This window comes from Vidua chalybeata, chromosome 9 (genome assembly GCF_026979565.1).
Source record: "Vidua chalybeata isolate OUT-0048 chromosome 9, bVidCha1 merged haplotype, whole genome shotgun sequence".
Lineage (NCBI taxonomy): Eukaryota > Metazoa > Chordata > Aves > Passeriformes > Viduidae > Vidua > Vidua chalybeata.
Genome location: NC_071538.1, coordinates 6500989 through 6525336, shown reverse-complemented (window position 1 = coordinate 6525336; position 24348 = coordinate 6500989). Strand labels below are relative to the sequence as shown.

At 48.6% G+C, this 24348-nt stretch overlaps 1 protein-coding gene across 1 annotated transcript in view; it reads left to right on the top strand.

The window, feature by feature from the left end:
* ROR1 (receptor tyrosine kinase like orphan receptor 1) overlaps nucleotides 1-22985 on the top strand; it is a 157289-nt gene extending 134304 nt beyond the window's left edge. Inside the window, exons 5-9 of the mRNA XM_053950925.1 lie at nucleotides 9139-9266; nucleotides 10270-10587; nucleotides 12186-12431; nucleotides 16973-17184; nucleotides 19993-22985. Of these exons, the coding sequence (XP_053806900.1) occupies nucleotides 9139-9266; nucleotides 10270-10587; nucleotides 12186-12431; nucleotides 16973-17184; nucleotides 19993-21417 (2329 nt within the window). The 3' untranslated portion in view covers nucleotides 21418-22985. The remainder of the gene's footprint in view (nucleotides 1-9138; nucleotides 9267-10269; nucleotides 10588-12185; nucleotides 12432-16972; nucleotides 17185-19992) is intronic.
* Nucleotides 22986-24348: the final 1363 nt, after the last annotated feature.

Sequence of the window (24348 nt, the reverse complement as noted above, 5' to 3'; positions counted from 1 at the left end):
GCTGAAATTCATTTTGTGGGGCTCAGTATTGCAGGTTTTTCTACCAGTTTGAAGAGTTCAAAGCTGCATTTGCAGTGTTCTGATACCCAGGAAGGGTTGGGATGTTGCTTCCTAGAACATCAGAATGTGAATTTTCTGAATTTAGGGCTGGGCAACTCAAGTCTAACCAAAATGTGCATAATTGGGCCCTAAATTCTGAGTATTCCCTCCCAGCTAGGAGGGATTTGGACACAAATCCTGAAGGATGTGGCCAAGCTCTTAGAGGAAGTCTCCTCCCTTTGCCTTGGTGTCCAGTTCCCAGCGGTGTGTAGGACATGGATGAGGATGGGATGGGCTCCAGCCCCCTCCATCCCCTCCCAAGACCCCTCAGACCCTCGACCACGGGGTCTGGGATCACTCAGGGCACAGCAGCTGCGGATTGATGGGATTTTTTGGCATGGAAGGATTGGCAGCTCCACCCCGACCTCCTTCCTGGAGCTCCGTGCCCGATGAGAGGTGGGCAAGGGTGGCTGAGACCCCTGTGGCTCCAGGAGGGAATCCAGCAGGAGGGAGGGGATTTTTCTGGGGGTTTTCTCCTCTGAGAGAGGAGGCAACATTCAGCACACGTAATCCTGTCCCTCTTGACTGCTCTTCAAAAACATTTCACCTTTTTTTTCCCCCCCTCTGCCTTTCGAAACTTGGACGAGCTGAGCTTCCAAACGTGACCTGAAAATGGCTCTGTCAAACAAAGCACCAGTGCCAGGAGTTCCTGCCATTCCCATAACTCTGCAAAGATGATTTGCAGTTCATGCTGAATAACGGTGTCAGGAATCTGCCAGGACAGAGCCAAACCCTGCTCCCAAGGCTGTTCCCAAAGCAGCTGCAGCTGCTGAGCCACCCCACCTGCAGGGCCTGCCCTTGGCCTTTGCAGGAGCTGTGTCAGCAGAGGGACATTTAGGAGGGAAGAGCATCCCTGAAGCTGAATCTCAAGGCTGATTTATTGAGTTTTGATCAATATTTAGCTCTAATTTGTGGCCCTAATGTGGCCTGGGCTCCCTGCTGCCGTTCCCACTGCAAATCCATTCAACCAGCATGCCAAACCCACGGGAATTTTGGATTATTTATGCATACCTGGATTGGAGACATCATTCAAAGCAACCATCAGTCTGAACAGTGAGGTAACAACTCAGCAAAGCAATTCCTCAGGCAGATCTTATTTAATTATTTATTTAATTATTAAAATATTTAATTATTAATTATTTTTTTAATCACAGAGTCCTAGAATGGTTTGGGTTGAGGAGGACATTAAAGATCATTTTATTCCAACTCCTGCCAGAAGCAGGGACACCTTCCACTATCCCTAGTGGCTGTATTACTATTATTATTATTATTATTATTATTATTATTATTATTATTATTATTAAATTCAGAAGTGCTATGGGACTCTATAATGATGTCAAAGCACAGCATAATGAATTTTTTACTTTCTCTGCTTTCCCAGTGACCCATTTCGACCCTGGCTGCCCTGTGCCTTTCAAGGGGTGTCAAACAGCAACAGCTTTTATTCCCCAGAAATTTTCCCTAATTTACACAATGACATGCAAGTCTGGGCAGTTCTCTTCTTTTTGCAAAGTGAAATGCAGGAATTTGCTGAAATATAATCATGAAACAGAGCCAAGGTGTTCCCATTTTCCAAGTGAGGCACAAGGAACTGGGTTTTGCTCTTTGGAAAGTATGAGAGGATTTTATTCATCTGTTTGCTTTAAGGGAGATCTGCCAAGTCAAAACCCTTTCATTTCATCCTGTGTGAGGCTGGAACATGAGGAAGGAACAAAATATAATTTATTTAACAATGTACAAATAATTTATACAGAGAGGGGGCACCGGGTGTACGTAGCCATAAAAATAATTTATTGCTACACCTTGTAATTAGACAGACAAAAAAAAGACAAAATGTCTTTCACTTTGTCAGTGAAAAAAATGTCTGCAGTCTTCACCCAGAGCCAAAACTTTTCCATCTCCACTTGGTAGATCTGGGAGATAATTCAACATTTATTTGCTTTTGCTCTTCAGATTGGTTAATTCTCATAAATCAACCCTCTCTGCATTTACCCCTTAATTCATGCTGGCTTTTGGGACACTCAAAGCATTTGGGACTTTGTCTTGCCTTGTTCTGTTCTCTCCTTTGGCCGTTTTTGCTCAAGATATCCAAATTAGTCCTGTATTTATGATTCTTTCTTGCAGGGTACTCATTTAAATCCTTCTTAAGGCAAAAAGGGGAAGAGGAAAGGAAAGGGGAAAGGAAAGGGGAAAGGAAAAGGAAAAGGGAAAGGAAAAAGGGAAAAGGGAAAAGGGAAAGGGAAAAGGGAAAGGGAAAAGGGAAAAGGGAAAGGGAAAAGGGAAAAGGGAAAGGAAAAAGGGAAAAGGAAAGGAAAGAGAAAAGCAAAGAGGAAAGGAAAGGAAAGGAAAAGGAAAAGGAAAAGGAAAAGGAAAAGGAAAGGAAAAGGAAAAGGAAAAGGAAAAGGAAAAGGAAAAGGAAAAGGAATCCATGGGGTGTGGTAGCAATGACCACACAATTACAGCACCTCTGGAATATGCTTTTGTAATATATTGGATTGTAAAACTAAATACAACATGATCTCACAGGTTCAGTTCTTCTATCAATGTATGAAATTCTTCTAAATGAACTCACAATAAAGCCTGGTTACAAAGCTTTTGCTGAACTGAGTTCCTGGACTTGTTGTTGGCATTTGCTGGAAATGTTGTTTGAATTTGGGCGATTTCTTGTAATTTAGAAAAAAAAAAAAAAGGCTGGCAAAGAAAATTCAGGATGTTGGGAAGTGGAGTTTGACAGAGAACCTTGCAGAGGTGGTTTGTGTTTAGGAACCAGTTGCAGAGGAAGTGATACCACAAAGCCCCTCCAGGCTTCGTGTGAGCCACTGAAATCAAGATTGCAGTCTGATTGTTATTGCTTCTCTGCATGGGGATGCCCAAAAAGCTGCAGAGGCAGAAATTCTGCCCAGTTTCAGAAAGGAGCTGCTCTGGGAGGGGGATCAGCCTCTGGATTCACTGGAGCCTCGCGCCAGGAGCAGCTGAGATAAAGAGATGGAATCAGAGAATGGGCTGGGCTGGAGGGGATCTTAAAGAGGTTTTGGCTCCTCCTTGGTTTTCTGTGAGTTTGAGCAGTCAGATCCTCAGAGACACCTGAGCACGGTGTAAATCAATCCTTGGTGCTATTATCACACCAAGCCAGAGGTGTTGTCACAGGGGGAAGTGCAGCAGGATCCAAAAGCAATGGGCCAGCTCCAAAATAAACGCCCAGGCTGGAAATATTGACAGAGTGAAACAGAAAACGGAGTGGAAACCAAACCTGAAAAGAAAGAATCTTAGCAGTGCTGTATCATCTGTTGGTCATTAAAGCCCAGCTCTTTGTCCTGTGCAGCTTTCACCCATCGCTCAGAGGGGCCTTGTGGGGTTCCAGCAGGGAGCAGGAATCTGCTGGAACCCTGGCTGCTGAGAATTTTATAATTTCTGTGCTGCCAGGCTCTGACCCCCAGGAGAACACTGCATTGACCTGAGGCCGTGGAGAAAACTCCCAAAATGGAATGACAGAACTGGGATTGTGGGTGTGCAGTTTGAATAGAAGTGTGTAACATCACAGGGTGGAGAAAATTAGAGTTTAAGTTTTATATATTTATTAAATTTATTTTATTTTAAATTTAACATATTTAAGAATTATTTATTTAAACATGGAGTTTTAAGTTTTCTATATTAATAGAATAATAGAGTTTTAAGGTTTGTGTATTACTAGAATACTAGGTATATATAGTAATATATATCTAGCAAGATGGAGGTTTCAGGGTGGAGCCTGGTCCTTCTTCTTCACCTTCTTCTTCACCTTCTTCTCCATGGGTTTGGGTGGTTTTGTGTAATTGGATAAAAAAGTCCCCATTGCAGGCACGGGTGGTTGGTAAAAATAATTCAGGTGTCATTTCTTAATTGGACAACTGATCCTTCAAAGGCCTTTTAGAGAGAGGGATGGGGCTCCATTTGTAGTTTCTGCAGAACTCAGGGTTTGTGAGACTGAGATAAGAACTAACAAACATCTGAGTCCCAACAAGAAATTCCGTTTTGTGCATTTAATCCCGACCCTGGCTAAAAAGAAGCCAAGACTCCACAGGAATCAGTTATGGGGCAGCTCCCAGACCCCAGATCCTGTGCTGTGGTCGGGCTGGAATTGTTCCTGTCCTCCCCACTCCAGCCAGAATTTGCAGAAGTGATTCAAGCCCATCCACAATCAGAAACGCCCCCGGCTTGCGCTGACTTCCAGTTCGTTAGGACTTAATCATTAGGATTTAAGCTCGGCCTTAAGCGTTAACACGTTAATTGCTGGGTCGGGCCAAATTTCCATCCTGCTGGAGCCAAAGGGACCTTTCCTTGTGCGGGATCGGGATCAAGAGGCAGAAACACATCGGGAGGAGGTGATTCCTTACGCAGAGCAGGTGAGGGATGCCGAACACGCACTGTGGGAAAGGAATGCGGGCTCAGCCTTGATCCCAGGAAACTGAGAGCTGTGCTTAAAGCCAAAAACTGATAATAGCTGTGTTTAACGCAAAAAAAAAAAAAAAAAAAAAAAAAATCCGGTCGCTGTGTTTAAAACCAAAAACCGATCGCTGTGTTTAAAACAAAAGAAAACGATTGCTGTGTTTAAAACAAAGAACCGATTGCTGTGTTTAAAACAAAAAACTGATAGGTGTGTTTAAAGCCAAAAACCGGTGCTGTGTTTAAAGCCAAAAACTGAGAGGTGTGTTTAAAGCCAAACCTGATAATAACTGTATTTAAAGCCAAAACCTGGTAGGTGCGTTTAAAACCAAAAACCGATGGCCGTGTTTAAAGCCAAAAACCGATGGCTGTGTTTAAAGCCAAAAACTGATAGGTGCGTTTAAAGCCAAAAACCGATGGCTGTGTTTAAAGCCAAAGCCGAAAATAGCTGTATTTAAAGCCAGAGCGCTGCCAGGGGGCAGCAGGAGGTGGGGAATGTGTTGGAGCTGCAGGAGCCCTTCACGGTTCCGTGGGTTTCGTGTCGGGCTCTGGGTTTGGATGGGGTCGGACGGAACGTCTGGAAAGCACAGGGTGATCACCTCGGCAGCATCTGTTCAGTGGGAAATGGTTTGGGGAGCTGTGGCCGCTCCCCAGAACCGCTCTCTTGTGGGGAGCAGCGGCTCAGGGAGCTGCGGTTCGGCAGAGGAACCCCCCAGCCCTTTTTGTGCCACCCCCGAGCAGAGGCCAGGGCACCGCGGAGTCTCAGGGTCCTTCTGTCCTACCCTGATGCTTCTGTTCCTTTCGTTTGTTTTATCCTTCTGCCCCATTATGGAGGTGATTTCCAAAACAATCCTAAGTAGTTCCTGCTCCTCAGGAGCTCCTAATCTGCTGTTTTCCCTGTGGGAATTCCCTGGATGCAGCCCCAGGGCAGAGCTGGTGGCATCCTGACCCTTCCTCTTTACTCTAATCTTCCCCTCCTGGGATTTTCTGCAAAATCCCGCTCCTCAGGGCATTTCCAGCCAGGTGAGCTGCTGTCCCTGCTCACTGCCAGTCCTTGGGGGAGCCTTTCTGTAGTTCTGGAGTGAAATTCCATGATAAATTTATCCTGGAGAAAAGGAGGCTCAGGGGGGCCCTTGTGGCTCTGCACAGCTCCTGACAGGAGGGGACAGCCGGGGGTGTCGGGCTGGGACAGGAACAGGGACAGGAGGAGAGGGAACGGCCCCAGGCTGGGCCAGGGCAGGCTCAGGATATTGGGTAAATATTGGATATAAATTGGATAGACACAAATATTGGATATTAGGGAAAATTGCTCGTGGAAAAGGAATTGCCCATGTCAGCGCTGAGTCCCCATCCCTGGCGGGGGTTTAAATCCCTGTGGATGTGGCACTTGGGGACATGGGGCAGTGCAGGTGGAACAGCTGGACTCGATGACCCTGGAGGGCTTTTCCAGCCCCAGGGATCCCCTCATTCTCTCTGGCCATTGCCAATTTGCCCAGTCTGGCCTCTCCTCCCTGGTGAGGAGCTTCCAGCTGGTGTTAACATCAGCCCAAGTGTTTGGAATCCCTGCAGGATCAGAGCAACACCTGGATACTCCCAATGGCTGCATTCCATTGGGGGAACAGGGACAGGAGGAGAGGGAATGGCCTCAGGCTGGGCCAGGGGAGGCTCAGGTTGGATATTTTGGAAATTTGCTTTAGAGAAAGGGTGGTCAGACACTGGCACAGTGGTGGTGATGCCTAATGAGGGCTGCCCTGGAGCAGAGCTGGGCAGAGTCACAGAATAAAGCAGGGATTTATGGAAAGGATCTCCTCCATGGATCCACCTTGGGCAGCACCAGAGCCCAGCCAGGGCTGCAGCCAAGAGGAACCAAAATGGTCCCAAAATGCACGAGCGCTCCCGGGGGCTCTCACTGGGATCAGCTCTGCTCCATTTGCACCTTGCAGTTCATTGTCCCATTCCAGCTTTAGCCCAGGCACTCCCATCCTGCTTGTTTTTCTCTCTCCAGCCCACGCTGTTTGTGCTCCTGGGCCTGAGCTTTGGGTCATTTGTCCTTGGTGCCCAGCTGGAGCAGGAATTGTTTTGTGTCCCTGCTCTGTGCAGAGAGCTCAGCATCCCCTGATGTGAAGCCCAGACCCACACACTAAAGCAGCTCAGAATGGGAAAATAGAAAAGCCAAAATCTGAAGCATCAGTGGAGTCCCCATCCCTGGAGGGATTTAAGATCCCTGTGGTTGTGGCACTGGGGGACGTGGTCAGTGGTGGCCTTGGCAGTGCTGGGGAATGGTTGGACTCGATTTTAGCGGCCTTTTCCAACAGTAAGGATTCTATGATGCTATAATTCCATAAAAATACTTACTTGGTAATTAATTCTATCCTCTCTGGGCATTTAATGATGAGAAGATGAACTCAACTCCAGAGCCTGCAGCTGCTGTTTGGGATTTGTCAGCTCAGGTTTCAGTTTTTCTCTTCAAGAGCCAGCAGAATAAAGATATTGTCACCAGAGTGACTCCCTGCAGGAACCCCAGGGTGTGGTTGTGGATCCCTGCTTGCATCTCAGGTGTCTTTGTTACCTGGATCCCTGAGGCACCTCAGCCTTCCCTATTAATGGGAGCTGTTAATGAAGAGTTTAATTGGCAGTTAAAGTCCTGCTTTTGCAACCCAGCTTCCAAGGTGCTTGGGAATACCTTGGGACTGTCATCCAGGGAAACCTGGAAACTTTCCCACCGATTTCCCAATGATGAGGTGCCCGTGGAGGAGGTTTCACAGAATTCCCAGAATCCCTGGGTTGGAAGAGACCTTCAAGATCATGGAGTCCAGCCCAGCCCCAGCACCTCAGCTAAACCCTGGCACCCAGTGCCACATCCAGGCTGTTTAAACACACCCAGGGATGGGGACTGCACCACCTCCCCGGGCAGCCATTCCAGAACTTTATCACCTTTCTGGAAAAGCTTTTTCCTGATATCCAACCTGAATTTCCCTTGGCACAGCCTGAGCCTGTGTGCTCTGGCTCTGTCAGTGCTGCCTGGAGACAGAGCCCAAGCCCAGCTGAGCACAGGCACCTTTCAGGAGCTGTGGAGAGAGCTGAGGTCAGCCTGAGTCTCCTTTTCTCCAGGCTGAGCACCCCCAGCTCCCTCAGTGGTTCCTCACAGGGTTTGTGTTCCAGCCCCTCTCCAGCCTCGTAGCCCTTGTTTCCATCTCTCCCATCCCTCTTTCCCAGCCCTCGCCTTCACACTCATCAATTACCGCGCTTAATCCCTGGGGTTCGGCTTCTCGCCGTGAACGCTGCGGGAGCCGCGGGCCGCTGCTCTGGGAGCCGGGGCGATGTCTGGGATGTCCTGGCGGGCGATCCCAGCGCTTCTCCCCACTAATCCCATTAGCCGCCGCTGGCCGCGGTGTGGGGCTCCGGGAGCGGCCGCTGCCTCCGCGGCAGCGCACAAAGAACGGGCGACTTCAAAGAGCCCCCACGGCATTTGCATTTCCAAGCTCTCACAGCCAAGGTCTTCAGCAGGGGATGAAAGTGGCTTTTGTTAAACTTAATGGCAGACTTGATTAAAAAAAGCTCTGATTTTTTTTTCCCTTATTAAGGCGTAGTGTGATTCCGCTGTCGGGTTTTTGGCATCTGGGGGAGGGAGAGTTCTGCACACAAAGGAAGTAACCTGTTCCCTACGCGGCTGTCATCATCCCTAGGGATATTCCAGTATCATTTATCCCAGTTTGAGAGCCATAGAGGAGCTGGCTGGGCAGGAATAACAAAGAAAGCATCAGCAACTTTTCATTAAGCTCCTCCTTTTTTGCTGGAAGCTCAAGCAGAGCCGAGGTGTCTGCCCAGAAAATCCATCCCAAAAATCTCAGTGCAAAATATCTCCGAGTGGATCCTCAGAGGAAGGAATTGAAAGGGCTGATTCATGCAGTTGGGATTTCAGGGACCATGTACTCGAACCCCTCCTCAAAACCCCACTAAAACTCCCTGTTCAGAGCTGATTATTCAAAACACCCAGTGTCTGCCTGGGTCTTCAGTAATTTCCTTTCTTTGCTTTGTTTGAAGAGCACTGGCAAATAATTTCCCATCTGGATTTCTGGGTTGAATGTCTCCTATATTGCCTAAAAGAAAGCACCTAATGAAAGAAATGTGTCTGTAGAACTCCTCTCAGTTTTGGTTCTGTTTTAGCAGTAAATGTTGCCACGCACGGAAGGCTGAGCAAACATTTCCTATTTCCTGGGCACCACTGCTGGCAGAGGTTGGATTTTCTATATGCACTTCAAATTCTGCCCGTATGACTCTTCCTGCTGTGTTTATCAATATTAAGCACAAGCTTGGTTCAAAAATAGAAAACTATGTGTTAGCTGCTTTAAATAAACATCAATCCTATTTTTCCAGGCAGTTTATATTTCTCTTCTAATCAAGGCTGGGTGTATTTCTGAGCAGAGCCTTAAAAGCACTCATTTAATGCAACATTAATGTGTATTTTGGCTGAGCTGAAATGCCACTTTTTACCAGGCAGATGAAAGGGGTTTATTTAATCAAACAAATATTCAAGATCTTTTTGAATAGAATAAAATAACCCCAGTTGTTTTCAATATTTTACAGTCACCTTTTTGTGTTTCTGGCTGGTTTCAGGGATGAGTATGAGGAGGATGGGTTTTGCCAGCCCTACAGGGGCATCGCCTGCGCCCGCTTCATTGGCAACAGAACCATCTACATGGAGTCCCTGCACATGCAGGGGGAAATAGAAAATCAGATTACAGGTGGGTCAAAACACCTTGGCTGCTTCCCCACCCAGCTGCCTGCTCCCAAAAAGCTGCTGGAGTTTTATAAACAGCGATGTTGTTTTGCTTTGCTTTGTTCCCTCTTGCTGTGAGCTCGTCTGGGTGTCTCTGCTCCTCCAGCTCCTCCCAAAACACATGGAAAAAAGAAGATTTTTCAAGGAAAAGAGGCTGTGTGTTTACAGCTTTCAGGAGACTCAGTGCTGCTGTTACCCCAGCAGGTTTTGAAATAAAAGGAGGACAAACTTTAGCTGATTTTACGTGGCTGGAATAATTCAGGTGCTGGGAAAGGCTGCATAAATAATCCAGCAAGCAGTATTATTCCTTTGGATTTAGGGGAGAACCAGTTGCCATTAGTTTTGTGGGATGTGCTGATGGTGTTGCTGAATTCACAGGTATCATAGATACCATGATATTCTCTATTTTTCATATAAATTAACTTGGCCTGATCCTAGCCCTGGTAATCATCTCTATATGCAGATTTTTTTCCCTTGCTGTAGGAATATCCCAAATTTTTCCCTTTGTCTTCAAACACTGTTTGCAAAAAAAGGCTTCATTTCCCCAAGAAAGGCAACGTGGAGCCACCAGTTCATAATCTTCCAGCATTTGGTTTGAAAAGTTATTTGGGATTGTATTGGGATTGTCACCTTCCACGAAGGAACCAGTGCAGGAATTTGGGGTTTAGCTGTTGGACTTCCAAATATTACATGAATTTTTAAATTATTCTAAGTTATTTGGGAGGGAAAAAAAGGAATAATTAAAGGAATAATTACATTTGGGGGTTGGGTAATGAGCTTAGCATTAATCCCCTGATGTATTTTCTTTGTCAGTGAAATCAGCATGGTTAATGACTTCCAGTGTAATTAGTGCTGTGCATTCCTGTTCATCACCTGCACAGCTGCGGTGGGAAGTGAGGGTTTTTTCTGGGAAGGCGACAGCCCAGGGAAGAAGTTCCCGAGCCAAAGCCCTGTGTTGTGTTTTCCAGCTGCCTTCACCATGATCGGCACCTCCAGCCACCTGTCGGATAAGTGCTCCCAGTTTGCCATCCCCTCGCTGTGCCACTACGCCTTCCCCTACTGCGACGAGACCTCCTCTGCTCCCAAACCCCGGGATCTGTGCCGGGACGAGTGTGAGATCCTGGAGAACGTCCTGTGCCAGACCGAGTACATCTTTGCCAGGTCCAACCCCATGATCCTGATGAGGCTGAAGCTGCCCAACTGCGAGGACCTGCCCCAGCCCGACAGCCCCGAGGCCGTCAACTGCATCCGCATCGGGATTCCCATGGCTGATCCCATCAACAAAAGTGAGTGCAAAACGTCTGCTTTTCCATGGAAAACGTGCTGCTGTGCCAAGATTGGCTGCAAGGGCTCGTTGCTTTGACGGCTCACGGGTGAATTTCCCAGCTTGTCCAGCAGGGGTAGGAATTCTGGAGGATTTCTTCAGGAATTCTGGAGGATTCCTTCAGGAATTCTGAAGGATTTCTTCAGGAATTCTGAAGGATTTTTCCAGGTCTTTTCTAAGTAATATTGGCGTTGGAAACTATGGAGTGCGAGCATTTGGATGCTGAGGAATATGGGTGGATTCATCCTCCTCCCACCTCAGCCTGACGTGCTCCCAGAGCACCACAGGTGCACTGGAGGGATCCTTGTCAGGAGGAACATTTGCAGGGCTGTCCTGCCTAAGCCAGCCTAATTTTAGGCTCTGGCTGAGCCCACTCTTTGATCAGGCAGGGCTGCAGCCCTTCCACATCTGAACAGTCAAATATAAAACGTGGCTCCCGCAAATTGTCCACCTTCCTATGAAAAGAATGGCTGCAATTCCATTTCCCACTGTACTTTTGCCTTCTTTTGTGCACCTCAGATTAAAAATGCTTGGCAGAAGCTGTTTTCACTACAGGAGCATAAGCTTTAAATCCTCCCAGGAATGTGAATGCAAAGCAGGCCCTGCCTTGCAGCCACACCAAACTGGGAGCCCACGCTCCCAAACTGGGCCATGCTGGGAGATGCCAACAGCTCATTCTGAGATGCTGCTCTGCTCCAGAGCCTGCAGCTGCTGTTTGGGGTTTGTCAGCTCAGGTTTCAGTTTTTCTCTTCAAGAGCCAGCAGAATAAAGATATTGTCACCAGAGTGACTCCCTGCAGGAACCCCAGGGTGTGGTTGTGGATCCCTGCTTGCATCTCAGGTGTCTTTGTTACCTGGATCCCTGAGGCACCTCAGCCTTCCCTATTAATGGGAGCTGTTAATGAAGAGTTTAATTGGCAGTTAAAGTCCTGCTTTTGCAACCCAGCTTCCAAGGTGCTTGGGAATACCTTGGGACTGTCATCCAGGGAAACCTGGAAACTTTCCCACCGATTTCCCAATGATGAGGTGCCCGTGGAGGAGGTTCCACAGAATTCACAGAATCACCGGGTTGGAAGAGACCTTCAAGATCACGGAGTCCAACCCAGCCCCAGCACCTCAGCTAAACCCTGGCACCCAGTGCCACATCCAGGCTGTTTAAACACACCCAGGGATGGTGACTGCACCACCTCCCCGGGCAGCCATTCCAGAACTTTATCACCTTTCTGGAAAAGCTTTTTCCTGATATCCAACCTGAATTTCCCTTGGCACAGCCTGAGCCTGTGTGCTCTGGCTCTGTCAGTGCTGCCTGGAGACAGAGCCCAAGCCCAGCTGAGCACAGGCACCTTTCAGGAGCTGTGGAGAGAGCTGAGGTCAGCCTGAGTCTCCTTTTCTCCAGGCTGAGCACCCCCAGCTCCCTCAGTGGTTCCTCACAGGGTTTGTGTTCCAGCCCCTCTCCAGCCTTGTAGCCCTTGTTTCCATCTCTCCCATCCCTGTTTCCCACCCCCTTGCCTTCACACACTGGTAAATGAAGAGTGGCTTTGTCTTTTGGCTGTCTTTGCAGATCACAGGTGCTACAACAGCACGGGCGTGGATTACCGGGGCACGGTGAGCGTGACGCGCTCGGGGCGGCAGTGCCAGCCCTGGAACTCGCAGTACCCCCACACCCACACCTTCACTGCTGCCAGGTACCCCGAGCTCAACGGGGGCCACTCCTACTGCAGGAACCCTGGCAACCAGAAGGACGCCCCGTGGTGCTTCACCTTGGATGAGAACCTCAAGTCAGAGCTCTGTGATGTCCCGGCCTGTGGTAATGCCTGACCTGGTGTGGGCTGGAGCTGGGGGCAAGGGGAAGGGTTTTGATGCCTTGTGGGGTCTCCCCTAGAGCAGAGGCTGGGCAGAGTCCCAGAATAAAGCAGGGATTTATTCAAAGGATCTCCTCCATGGATCCACCTTGGGCAGCACCAGAGCCCAGCCAGGGCTGCAGCCAAGAGGAACCAAAATGGTCCCAAAATGCACGAGCGCTCCCGGGGGCTCTCACTGGGATCAGCTCTGCTCCATTTGCACCTTGCAGTTCATTGTCCCATTCCAGCTTTAGCCCAGGCACTCCCATCCTGCTTGTTTTTCTCTCTCCAGCCCACGCTGTTTGTGCTCCTGGGCCTGAGCTTTGGGTCATTTGTCCTTGGTGCCCAGCTGGAGCAGGAATTGTTTTGTGTCCCTGCTCTGTGCAGAGAGCTCAGCATCCCCTGATGTGAAGCCCAGACCCACACACTAAAGCAGCTCAGAATGGGAAAATAGAAAACCCAAACCTGAGGCATCAAATTTGGTGCCCAAAGTGTCTTTGGTGAGTCCCTGGGAATGGAGCTGTAGAAAACCCTGGCTGGCCCTGCTCCAGGAGACATTAGAGCACTTTCTGCCCCTGCAGTGACAAAGTGGTGCCATGGAAATAATTTCTTGGGGATGGCTGGGCACCAGCTCAGGTGTTCCTGACTTTCCACGTTGTTGTTCCAATCAATAGAACTTCTTAGGCCAGATTAAATTGTAGAAACATGGAATTGTTTAGGTTGGAAAAGCCCTCCAGGGTCATTGAGTCCAACCACCCCCAGCACTGCCAAGGCCACCACTGCCCCATGTCCCCAGGTGCCACATCCACACATTTAAATCCCTTTTAAAGTCCCTTTTATGGCCCCACCACTGCCCTGGGCAGCTGTGCCAGGGCTGGACAACCCTTTCAGTGAAGAAATTTTCCCTGTTGTCCAATCTGAACATCCTCTGCTGCAACTTGGGGCCGTTCCCTCTCCTCCTGTCCCTGTTCCCTGGAGCAGAGCCCGACCCCCCCGGCTGTCCCCTCCTGTCAGGAGCTGTGCAGAGCCACAAGGTCCCCCCTGAGCCTCCTTTTCTCCAGGCTGAGCCCCTTCCCAGCTCCCTTCCCTTCCCTGGCCATGCTCCAGCCCCTCCATGGCTTTCTTCTTGTGGGGGGCCCAAAAGCAGGGAGAGGGTTTGAGATGCACATGATGGAGCCCAGACTATCTGCCTCCCCCCTGATCTACCCTTTCAGTAAGAACATGATTTAGATCCCATTTTGGCATCGATTCCCATCTTTCCATTAATTGAAAAAGACTTTGGAGCAGACTCAGAACATGTCTCACTGCAGGAATGTTCATAACCATAACCAGAAAAAATGTAATTTGGTTCTGGCTCTGGAGCAGGAACATCAAAGGTATCTCCTTTCCAAAGGGAAAGGTAAATGTTACTGTGACAACTTGTAGGCAACATCAAATTTGGTGTGAAACTTTGAATTTCCACAGCATTTCTGGGTGGATTTCTGGCATGTCCATGCAAATGGCTGTTTTTTATTTTCTTGGCCTGTTATCAATATTGTTATTTCTACATGCAGATTAAACAATTAGGACCCATTTGTTCAGGTCCTCCATTCCCTTCCCCCCAGGTCTCTGAAAAGCAGAATGAAATGAGAGCTGAGTCCCCTTTTTTGTTCATTTTGCAAACCCAAAATGCAGCCAGGGCAGTTCTGTAAACACAAATTTCAAATCCATTTTAGAGGACCTGGCAATGTCACCTCTATTTTTCAAACAAGGCCTGAGCTGTGTTGGCAGTGCTGGTTTCAGAGTTGGACTTGCTGATCTCTGAGGGCTTTTCCAACCTCAGCCATTCTGTGAATTTTCCCTACACTTTTTCAGTCCTTTACCTCTTCTGCTGTTATTTCAACAGAAATAACAAAAATCTATCCTGCAGATTCTTGTGCCAGTCCCCTCTAGATGGGCTCTGAGGTGCCAGGCCTGGCTCAGGCTTTTGATCTGGGATACCAGGACTCTTTTGGAGCCAAACTCTCTGATTTTCAAGCTTTGCTTGATAACAACTGAGATAGGCTGGCTGGGCTGGAGAATTCCTAACAAAGTTTTTAATTGCCAAAACCTCTCAGCGCTGCCTTAAATGGTACTCGTTGTTCTGTGGCTTTATTATTCTAAATAGGAACAGAGCTGGATCAGGTGAGCAGTAATTGAATTGTTAAGTGCTAATCTGCATATTAAAACCAGAATACCGTGTGGGACTTGCATTCTGCTGGTTTTGCCCCGGCTGAAAGAGCCGTTTCAGGCCTGTTTTAATCAGTATTGTGCATTCTGCCTCACCAGGACATGCCTAGATGGGAAATGGATTTAATTAGGGTGGCTCCCAAGAAGCCCATTAACCTAATGAGGCTTCACAGCGGGGGCTGCTACTTAATAAGAATAATAATTGCCTTTGACTGGAATAGCTCAGGTGATGAACTGGTGCCCAGGTCTCCCTCTGCCTCGTGCTGCTGCTTTCTTTTCCTTTCTTCAACTGTATCTCACAAGCGGTGAGAGATTTGTTTCATCAGAGTTTGTCAACCCGATTGTGTGGAGATGTGAAACACGGGGGAACTCGAGCATGAGGCTTAGCAAAGCCCAGCCTAAGAAGGTTGGGAAGGGCAGCGTGTGAATCCCTGCCTCTCTGGGAACGGGGATGGTGCTTTAGTCCTCTCCCGTTTCCCAAAGGCTGTAGGAATATTTGGGCCACCCCTCCTCTCAATTAAAAACCAGATGGCACAACTTAATCTGAAAGGAATGATCGGAGAGGACGCGGGGGGAGCGGAGGACAGCGTGAGCCTGAAAGAGGAGAGGGGTTATGCAAAGTGACATCCAGAACCATTTGAACTTTGCCTCTGTCACAATTTGAGTCAAGCCCAAGCTTCAGATCAAGTTCATGTTTAATGAAGTGCATAAAAGAGATCTGTGTGGGCCGCTAAGCACTTGTACAAATCCAGCCTGGAAAACACAGACAAACAAACTGGAGTGACCCTGCAGGGATAATAAAACATTCCCCATTCTCCCAGAGTCCCCGAGGCAGCCTCAGGCATTCCCAATTCCCTTGGAAACAGCCAGGCTGGCCTGGGCTCTGGGGATCCTCCGAGTCCCCTGTAGTGAGCGTGTTAATCCGGGTGTAATTCCACCCTAAACCTTGGGAATGCTCCTGGGAAGTGGCAGAGCAGGGCAGGCTCTGTGTGCCCTGCCCAGGGCTCTCAGGATGGGGGATCTGTCCCTGTCCCTGGGGCTCTCAGATTTGGGATCTGTCCCTGGGGCTCTCAGGATGGGGGATCTGTCCCTGTCCCTGGGGCTCTCGGGATTTGGGGTCTGTCCCTGGGGCTCTCAGGATGGGGGATCTGTCCCTGTCCCTGGGGCTCTCGGGATTTGGGGTCTGTCCCTGGGGCTCTCAGGATGGGGGATCTGTCCCTGGGGCACTTGGGATGGGGGATCTGTCCCTGTCCCTGGAGCACTCAGGATGGGGGATCTGTCCCTGGGGCACTTGGGATGGGGGATCTGTCCCTGGGGCTCTCAGGATGGGGGATCTGTCCCTGGGGCTCTCGGGATTTGGGATCTGTCCCTGGGGCTCTCAGGATGGGGGTTCTGTCCCTGTCACCCACGGGGGCTGCCTGAGCTCCTCCCAAATCCTCTCCCCTCTCCCACTGCTTTTCCCTCAGCAGCATTTCCTGGGAGGCCGGAGCCAGCCAGGGGATGCAGTGCTGGATATCCTGGGCAGTGGCAAAGAGAGGATCCAGAATGTTTCCAAAATGCTCTGGGAAGAGCCCTGAGAGGGAGCAGGGGTTGCAGGGAGCCTTTGGGCTGTGTTACTCCATCCTCCTTCCCAACTCTTCTGGATTCCTCCTTCTATCCCTGCTCCAGCTTTCCCAGCACCTCACCCTGCTTGCCTGGTTCTGCTTGCACTGAACTGTTCTTTTTTCACTTCCATCTGCTTGTACCCAGTCCTTTTTTGCTGGAAAGGGGTTGGTTGAACCTTTGAAGGGAGGCAGCTCAATCCAGAGTGTTCTCCTTTCAATTGTCCCAAACCAAGACACAAAACAAGGAGATTGTATTCTTGGAATCACAGAATGGTCTGGCTTGGAAAGGACCTTAAAAATCACTTAGTTCCAACTCCCTGCCACGGGAAGGGGCACCTCCCACAAGCTTGTTCCATAAGGTGTTTTAGAAATTCCTTTTTCTGTGGATCTGTGTTAGGCCATGACTTCCCTTCAGCCCAAGCCAAGGCCACGTCACAGCATTCCACTGTTTCCTGCCCATCCGTAGGTTTGACCTGGCAGGGACTGCTCCTGTGTCTCCTCACAGAACTGTTCCTCCACAAAAGAATTTTTCCTTTTAATAGGAATTAAATAAAACAACATTCAAGGTGGATTTCAGCAAGATAAAAAAAGGATGTTTTATTCTTTTTAACACTTTTAGTTGACCCAGGGATGTGTTTGACTCCGTGGGATGCTTCATTCCTTGTCGGGTTTTCTTTTTTTCCTTTCCGAACCAGATTACAAGGATTCCAAGGAAAAGAATAAAATGGAAATCCTGTACATCCTGGTGCCAAGTGTCACCATTCCCCTGGCCATAGCCTTGCTCTTCTTCTTCATCTGCATCTGTCGCAACAACCAGAAATCCTCGTCCCCTCCAGTGCAGAGGCAGCCCAAACACGTCCGGGGGCAGAACGTGGAGATGTCCATGCTCAACGCCTACAAACCAAAGGTAAAGCCACATTTCTGCTTCCACATCCACAGGCAGGGAGGGAAATGCTTCAAAAATCCCAGCACTGAGATATTCAGGTGGTTTTTCCAGCCTGGGATTTGTGTGATTTTTGTGAGGCTTTTCTCAGCAGCAGCAGCAGCAGCATGTGCTGGACCAAGGGGGGGATTCCTGTGTGTCAGTGTCCCTGGAGAAATAATGGAGTTTTTGTGTGATAAAGCAAGAAAGCCCTTCCTGAAGCATCTCTAAAACACCTCATTTAAGTGAGAGGGTAGTGCAGGTAAAGAAGTGATTCTGCATTTCCTCAGGAGAGCTTTTCATGGCTCGGCTCAGTTCATCTGTCACCTTTCACTCAGTTAAATCACCTTTGGAAAGATTTGTTCCTTGGGTTTTCAGACTTCCCCATTCCCTCAGCTAAAAGCAGAAATGTCTGAAACAGCCTCAAAGCTCTGCCTGCAGCACAGCTCCTGCTGCTGCAGTTTGGCTTCACCACAGCCCCGCGTTCAGGAACAATTTTAAAAATCATTTTGATTTAAGTGTGACCAACCTCGTGCTCCTGATTTCCTGGTGGGATGTGCAGACCAGGGCAGGGCTGGAGGTCATCCACAGGCACATGAATGCCCTGCAAGAGCATTTTTGTGTTCCACACCATGCCAAGGCTCTTGATCCTCAGGAATCCCTTCCAGCTCAAGGTATTTTATGGTTCTTCAAGAACTTGATGGGCTTTGCTCATTGGGCTTTCTTCTTTTAGAGTGAAAACCTGTGTCTCAATCCCACACACACTGGCCTGGTGAATTTATCTTCATTTTCCTTGGAAGTTCCCAGTTCCAGCTTTCCTGTACAGCTTGGAGTGGTTTGTAGCTCAAAATGTTGGTAGCAGTAAAACAACATTTAATAAAGTCAGTGTCCAAACTGCATCTTGCATCCAACCTCCTGGAATATTTTGTTAAATTTGGGGTTGCCTCTTGCTCCCTGTTCTGCTGGGAATTTGGGGTTCAATCCTGAAGATAATGGGAATGCCAGCATCCTTTTATTGAGGATGCAATTCCCACCTTTCCTGCTGGCACACACAGCACAGGAAAGCAGAAGTTCCTGGAAATGTTTACAAATATTGACCATTCTCTTGCCTTTCAATTTGCAAGTCATGTGCTGCAGGAATATTTTCATTTTATTAATGCTCATTCAGGTTTTTCCCACTGGGAAAGCCAGCTCTCCCTGTCTCCACTGTTTTGATTGCCTTTCAGACAATATTTTCAAGGAAAGGAAATGGAATCTTATTTTGAAAATTGATGTCAGCTTTGGGTGAAAACACATTTAAGCTTCAAGCTCCCACTGAGGCAGTTGTTTGCTTGGATAAATAGGAATGTTAGCATTTCCTCCAGTTTTAAGGGATTTTAATTGCCTCCAAAAATATAATAAATTAAGGACATCTTGTCCTGGAGCTGAAGAAGAGGTGGAAGGGGTGGGTTTCCCTCTCCCTTCCCCCTGACCTGCTGCCTCTTGTGTATTGTGCACTTCCCTACGTTTTGGACGCCCGTGTGTGACAAATACTTGTCAAACAAAAGCTGAGCAGATTTACAACTGCTCCACTCCAAATGAGCCCTTCCTGCCAAAACTTTATGACTTCATTTTCTACCCCCAGTTTTCCACTCTGTTGGTTCAAACAGACGGACCCAGGCTCAGGTCAGACAGAGGTCATTTCAGTTTCATTACTAAAATATAATTTACAATATGCCAGACCTAAACAAGTTTTAGCCTAAAGGATTTGGGTAATATAAACCATCTGTTCCTCAACAATATAGCTAATTTCCTGCCATCACTGTGCAGTCTACTGGGCTGCCTGCTTAAATGGCTTTATTATTGTTGTTATTATTATTATTATTATTATTATTATTATTATTATTATTATTATCATTATGGTGATTATTAATGCAGTGTTTGTATGAAAGTCGTAAGTGATCAATACAATTAGAATTAATTCAGGCAGAAATGGCTTTTTGCTCTGATTATTTGAAGTGTCAGGGTTTTTTCCCACCTTGCCACTGGAAAGCTGGCCTTGCATGATTTCAGGAATGCAAATGCCAATGTTTACACTAATTTACAGAACCGAGATCCCAAACTCATTAACCTTAAATTACTACCTGTGGATTTACTGAGGGCCCTAAATGAGTGGGTTTGGGTGTTACAAGCACAAGTGGAAGTTGGGAATAATGCAGGTTCTTTATGGCCCAGGAGTGAATATCTGCACACCAAAGGGCAATAAATGTTTAAAGGGTTTGCCTTTCTCCTTTGAGAAACTCACTGTCAGAGTTTCAGGATGGAACAGAAAAGTGGGAACAGAAACAGGCTCTGCTGTACCTGGAAGGGTTAACAGCAAAGTCAAGGGAGAATTGGCTACAAGGACATGGTTTTTTAAAAAAAATCATTTTTTTCCTGCTAGAACTCCAGGGCCTGGCCCAGAAAACACTTCAGCATGGGCCTCTTAGGGCATGGGAATTGCCTCAATTCCTGAGATTAGTCACATTCAGTTGGAAGTACAGAAATGCCCAAGGCCAAATGCCGAGATGCTGATGGCTCCTGCATATACGTGGATCCAATTCTTGTTGTGTTTGACCTTGTGGAGAGGATGGGAAGGAATTTGTCACCTTTGGGAGCGTGGTGACCCCGCTTGGATCCCGGTGTCCCTCGGGCTGTGCCTGCCACCAGTGGGATCATTGCTCCTGTGTCCATCTCCTTGGCTCCCACACAGGCAGGTTTCACTTCAAAAAGGCTCTTTTCAGTCCTGACCTGTTGTTGGTGTTTCTCTCACAGAGCAAAGCCAAGGAGCTGCCCCTCTCCGCCGTTCGCTTCATGGAGGAGCTGGGGGAATGTGCTTTTGGGAAGATCTACAAGGGCCACCTCTACCTGCCGGGCATGGACCACGCCCAGCTCGTGGCCATCAAGACCCTCAAGGACTTCAACAACCCGCAGCAGTGGGCTGAATTCCAGCAGGAAGCGTCCCTGATGGCCGAGCTGCACCACCCCAACATCGTGTGCCTGCTGGGCGTGGTGACGCAGGAGCAGCCCGTGTGCCTCCTGTTCGAGTACACCAACCAGGGCGACCTGCACGAGTTCCTGGTCATGCGCTCGCCCCACTCCGATGTGGGCTGCAGCAGCGACGAGGACGGCACGGTCAAGTCCAGCCTGGACCACGGCGACTTCCTGCACATCGCCGTGCAGATCGCCGCCGGCATGGAGTACCTGGCCGGGCACTTCTTCGTCCACAAGGACCTGGCCGCCCGCAACATCCTGATCGGGGAGCAGCTCCACGTGAAGATCTCCGACCTGGGGCTCTCCAGGGAGATCTACTCGGCCGATTACTACAGGGTGCAGAACAAGTCCCTGCTGCCCATCCGCTGGATGCCCCCCGAGGCCATCATGTACGGCAAGTTCTCCTCCGACTCCGACATTTGGTCCTTCGGGGTGGTTTTGTGGGAAATATTCAGCTTCGGCCTTCAGCCCTACTACGGATTCAGCAACCAGGAGGTCATCGAGATGATCCGGAAGCGCCAGCTGCTGCCGTGCTCCGAGGACTGTCCGCCCAGGATGTACAGCCTGATGACGGAGTGCTGGCACGACCTGCCCTCCCGCAGGCCGCGCTTCAAGGAGATCCACGCGCGCCTGCGCTCCTGGGAAGGGCTCTCCAGCCACACCAGCTCCACCACCCCCTCGGGCGGCAACGCCACCACCCAGACCACCTCCCTGAGCGCCAGCCCCGTCAGCAACCTCAGCAACCCCAGGTACCCCAACTACATGTTCCCGGCGCAGGGCATCCCCCAGGGCCAGCTGGCGGGGTTCATGGGGCCGCCCCTGGCGCAGAACCAGCGCTACATCCCCATCAACGGGTACCCCATCCCGCCGGGCTACGCCGCCTTCCCCGCGCCCCACTACCCCCCGCAGGCTCCCCCCAGGGTGATCCAGCACTGCCCCCCTCCCAAGAGCCGCTCGCCCAGCAGCGCCAGCGGCTCCACCAGCACGGGCCACGTCACCAGCCTGCCGTCGTCGGGGTCCAACCAGGAAGCCAACATTCCCCTGCTATCCCACATGGCCATTCCCAGCCACCCGGCGGGGATGGGGATGACGGTGTTTGGCAGTAAGACTCAAAAACCCTACAAAATTGACTCCAAGCAGTCTTCCCTGCTGGGGGACTCCAGCATCCACGGACCCAACGACTCGGTGATTTCGGCGGAGTTGTAAATACGCGAGGCCTTTGTAAATAGAACCCTTTAGACGCAGACTCGGAAGGGGTAGGAGAGATTTTTTTTTTTTTTTTTTTCTTCCCCTATTCAAATATTTTATTGAAGATCCTTTTCTGGTTGTTGGGCAGACATCGCAGCAAAGTGTCTTCTGTGAAGTTTCACTGCTCGCCAGGATGGGCAGGCACAACCAGAAGGATCCTCGTGGTGGGAATCCTCAGCCTGGGCCACGTTTCTCCAAGTGCCACCAGCAATTCAAAGAGGGGCAGAGGGCATCTGAGGGGCTTTGTTAAAATAAAAACATTTTATCCGATGCTTTTTCACGGCTTTTTTGAAGCTCCGACGTGGTTTGAATCACAGGAACTTTTTTTTAATGCTGAAAACCATATTTTAATAATTGTCTCTTTTTTTAGGAGATGCAAAGATTCGGAGATCTGGGTGTGCAATTTCAGTGCCAACAGGGAAAATATTTGTAAATGTTGCAGTCGAGGATTGTGTTTCAAATATGTGATCTGAGAGCTGAATCAGTTCCTTCAGGTGGGATTTTGGTCTTTGGTTTGGTTGGGAGTCTGAACTCAGATTCATACCAAAAAAAATGTCATTTATGTGACGGCACAAGTGCTGGAGTTATCAGCTTGCAGTCTACAAACCTCATCTGCTGCTGGCTGCTAAGGACAGCTGGAGCTCTTAAGGAATTGCCTTAAAGGAAATGAAATTAAAGGGCTTTAATTTCAGAACCTGAATCAACTTCTTCAAAGATAACGTTTGGTGATCTAGTCGCTCAAGCAGGAATTTTATATCCTTTTGTTGCTATGCAACTGTGTAATGGAAAAGCGCCAAACCACAATTTTAGAGATGACAATCAGTTTTCCCAGGAATATTTATTGTGTCATTTCAGTGACTCTGACTCCAGTAACCCTGGAAAAAGGGAGGCTCACATTCCATCAGGCAGCAAACCCATCGATAGCAGTTGTGTCTAATAATGTGAATTAGTGCTGATTTTCCACTTAGAAATGCACCATTTGTGTCATTAAAAAACCCATTCAGGTAGAACCAATCGAGATTCTTCATTTGAAACCACTTTAATGAGTTACACACGTGCTGTGTACGGTACATTTTCCACAGACTCTTTTTTTTTTCTTTTGTACTGAATAATATTTTTATTGTCCACAAAAACAATCTTTTTGCTCCGTTGACAATGTTGTATAATAGGACTTTATTTTTATCTTTTTGCACAAAAGTGTGATGATGTTTTTGTACAGCAGAAGTGAAAATACATCTCTGCATTTTATATCTTGGGGCTGTTTCTTTTGATTTTTACCCTGATGTAGATGTTCCTGAAATATATTATGGTGATACTCAGCCACTACCTTATACAAATATCTTTCTTTGTTTTCACTGCATGCTTTTAATCACTGTATTACTTGATGATTGAGTTATTAATTACGGGCATTTCAATTAGGCAAGCATGGAAAAAAAAAATGTAATAACAAAGGCTATTTTATAACTGAGATATGTGCATTTTTGTATTTCACGTGCCAGAGATGATATTAAACACTGATTATTTTATGCTGCTGTTTATTAAAACGCTGTTTTACCACGAACACGTCGGCGTTTCCTCCATCCTGAGGGACATGGAAGGATCCACGGCTCCCAGTTTCCAGGGAAGCTGAGCTGCTGTCAGCCAAGCATCCTTGGCTTTAATCAGGAATTAGGAATAACCAAATCCTTCAGGAGCAGCAGTGGGATCGTAAAATAATCCCTCACACACTTTGTGGTTTTACGTTCAAACCGCTCAGGGCTCAGTTTGAGGTTTTTCCTTTATTTCAAAGCTGAGGTTAAAGTATTTTTAGGCATGAACCGGCTCTGAACAACACACCTGGAAAGCCTTGGGAAGCCCTCTCCCTGCCCTACCTCCCTCTCAGCAGGGGAAATCTGGGAATTCTGAGGCTGAAATCACAGCCTGGCTCACGCCTGATGCAGAGGGAGGTAACGCAGAGAGGCAGGAGCTCCTCGGGGGGAGATGAGAGGGAAAAACCGAAAGAAACTGATGAGGTAATGTGGAAAATAAATGTTGCCAGAAATGGAGGAGTCCCCCCCCCTCAGGTGGGAATGCAGACATGGGATGAAAGCTGGTTTTGTGGCAAACAAAGCGGGAGGGAATATTCCAGATGCTAAATCATCATCCCTCCCTTCTTCAAGGAGAGAGCACAGCCAGGGCTGTTGGAAATGCAGCAGTCTTGGCTGGATGGAGGAGCTCTGGAGGATTGGGAATAAAACTCCGGATGAACCGCGTTTACTGAGCCTTCACTCTGGACAATCTCATCCCCTCCAGCCTGGTTGTGTCGCTGTGAAGGAGAGTAAATATTTGCTGATGTAAAGACCACTGAGGCAGAGGCTGAAATGGGGATTTGGTTCCTTTGTTCCCACAGAGGAGTGACTGGGCTGGAATTCTGCATTCCCTGAGCTGAGAGGAGAAGCCCAGAGCTGCCTGTGCAGAAATGAGGGCTGGAAAGCTCAGAACTCACCAGGATGTGCTTATTCAGGGATGCTCAGGAGGGAGTCTGTGCCTTGCTTTGCAGGAACAAGGATTTCCAGGGAGGTTTGGAAATTCCTCAATCCCATTTCCTTGTCCCGTGATCTGCGTTCACCAGGAGAGCCCTGGAACAGCTCCAGGCTGCCAGGAGAACGCTCCAAGCACAAACTCCTGCTGGATCCAAGGCTCTGCAATGTGTGCTTACCTCCCACATCCGTTGGCTCTCGTTCCTGCACGTTCATCAGGAGGAATTTGGCTTTTGGGCAGGATCCACCTCGGGGTGTCTGAGCTTTGGCTTTGCCTGCTCCAAACGGGGTTGGGCATCCAGAGGAGATGGTTTGGCTTGGGAGAGACCTTCAATCCCACCCCATTCCACGGGCAGGGACACCTCCCACT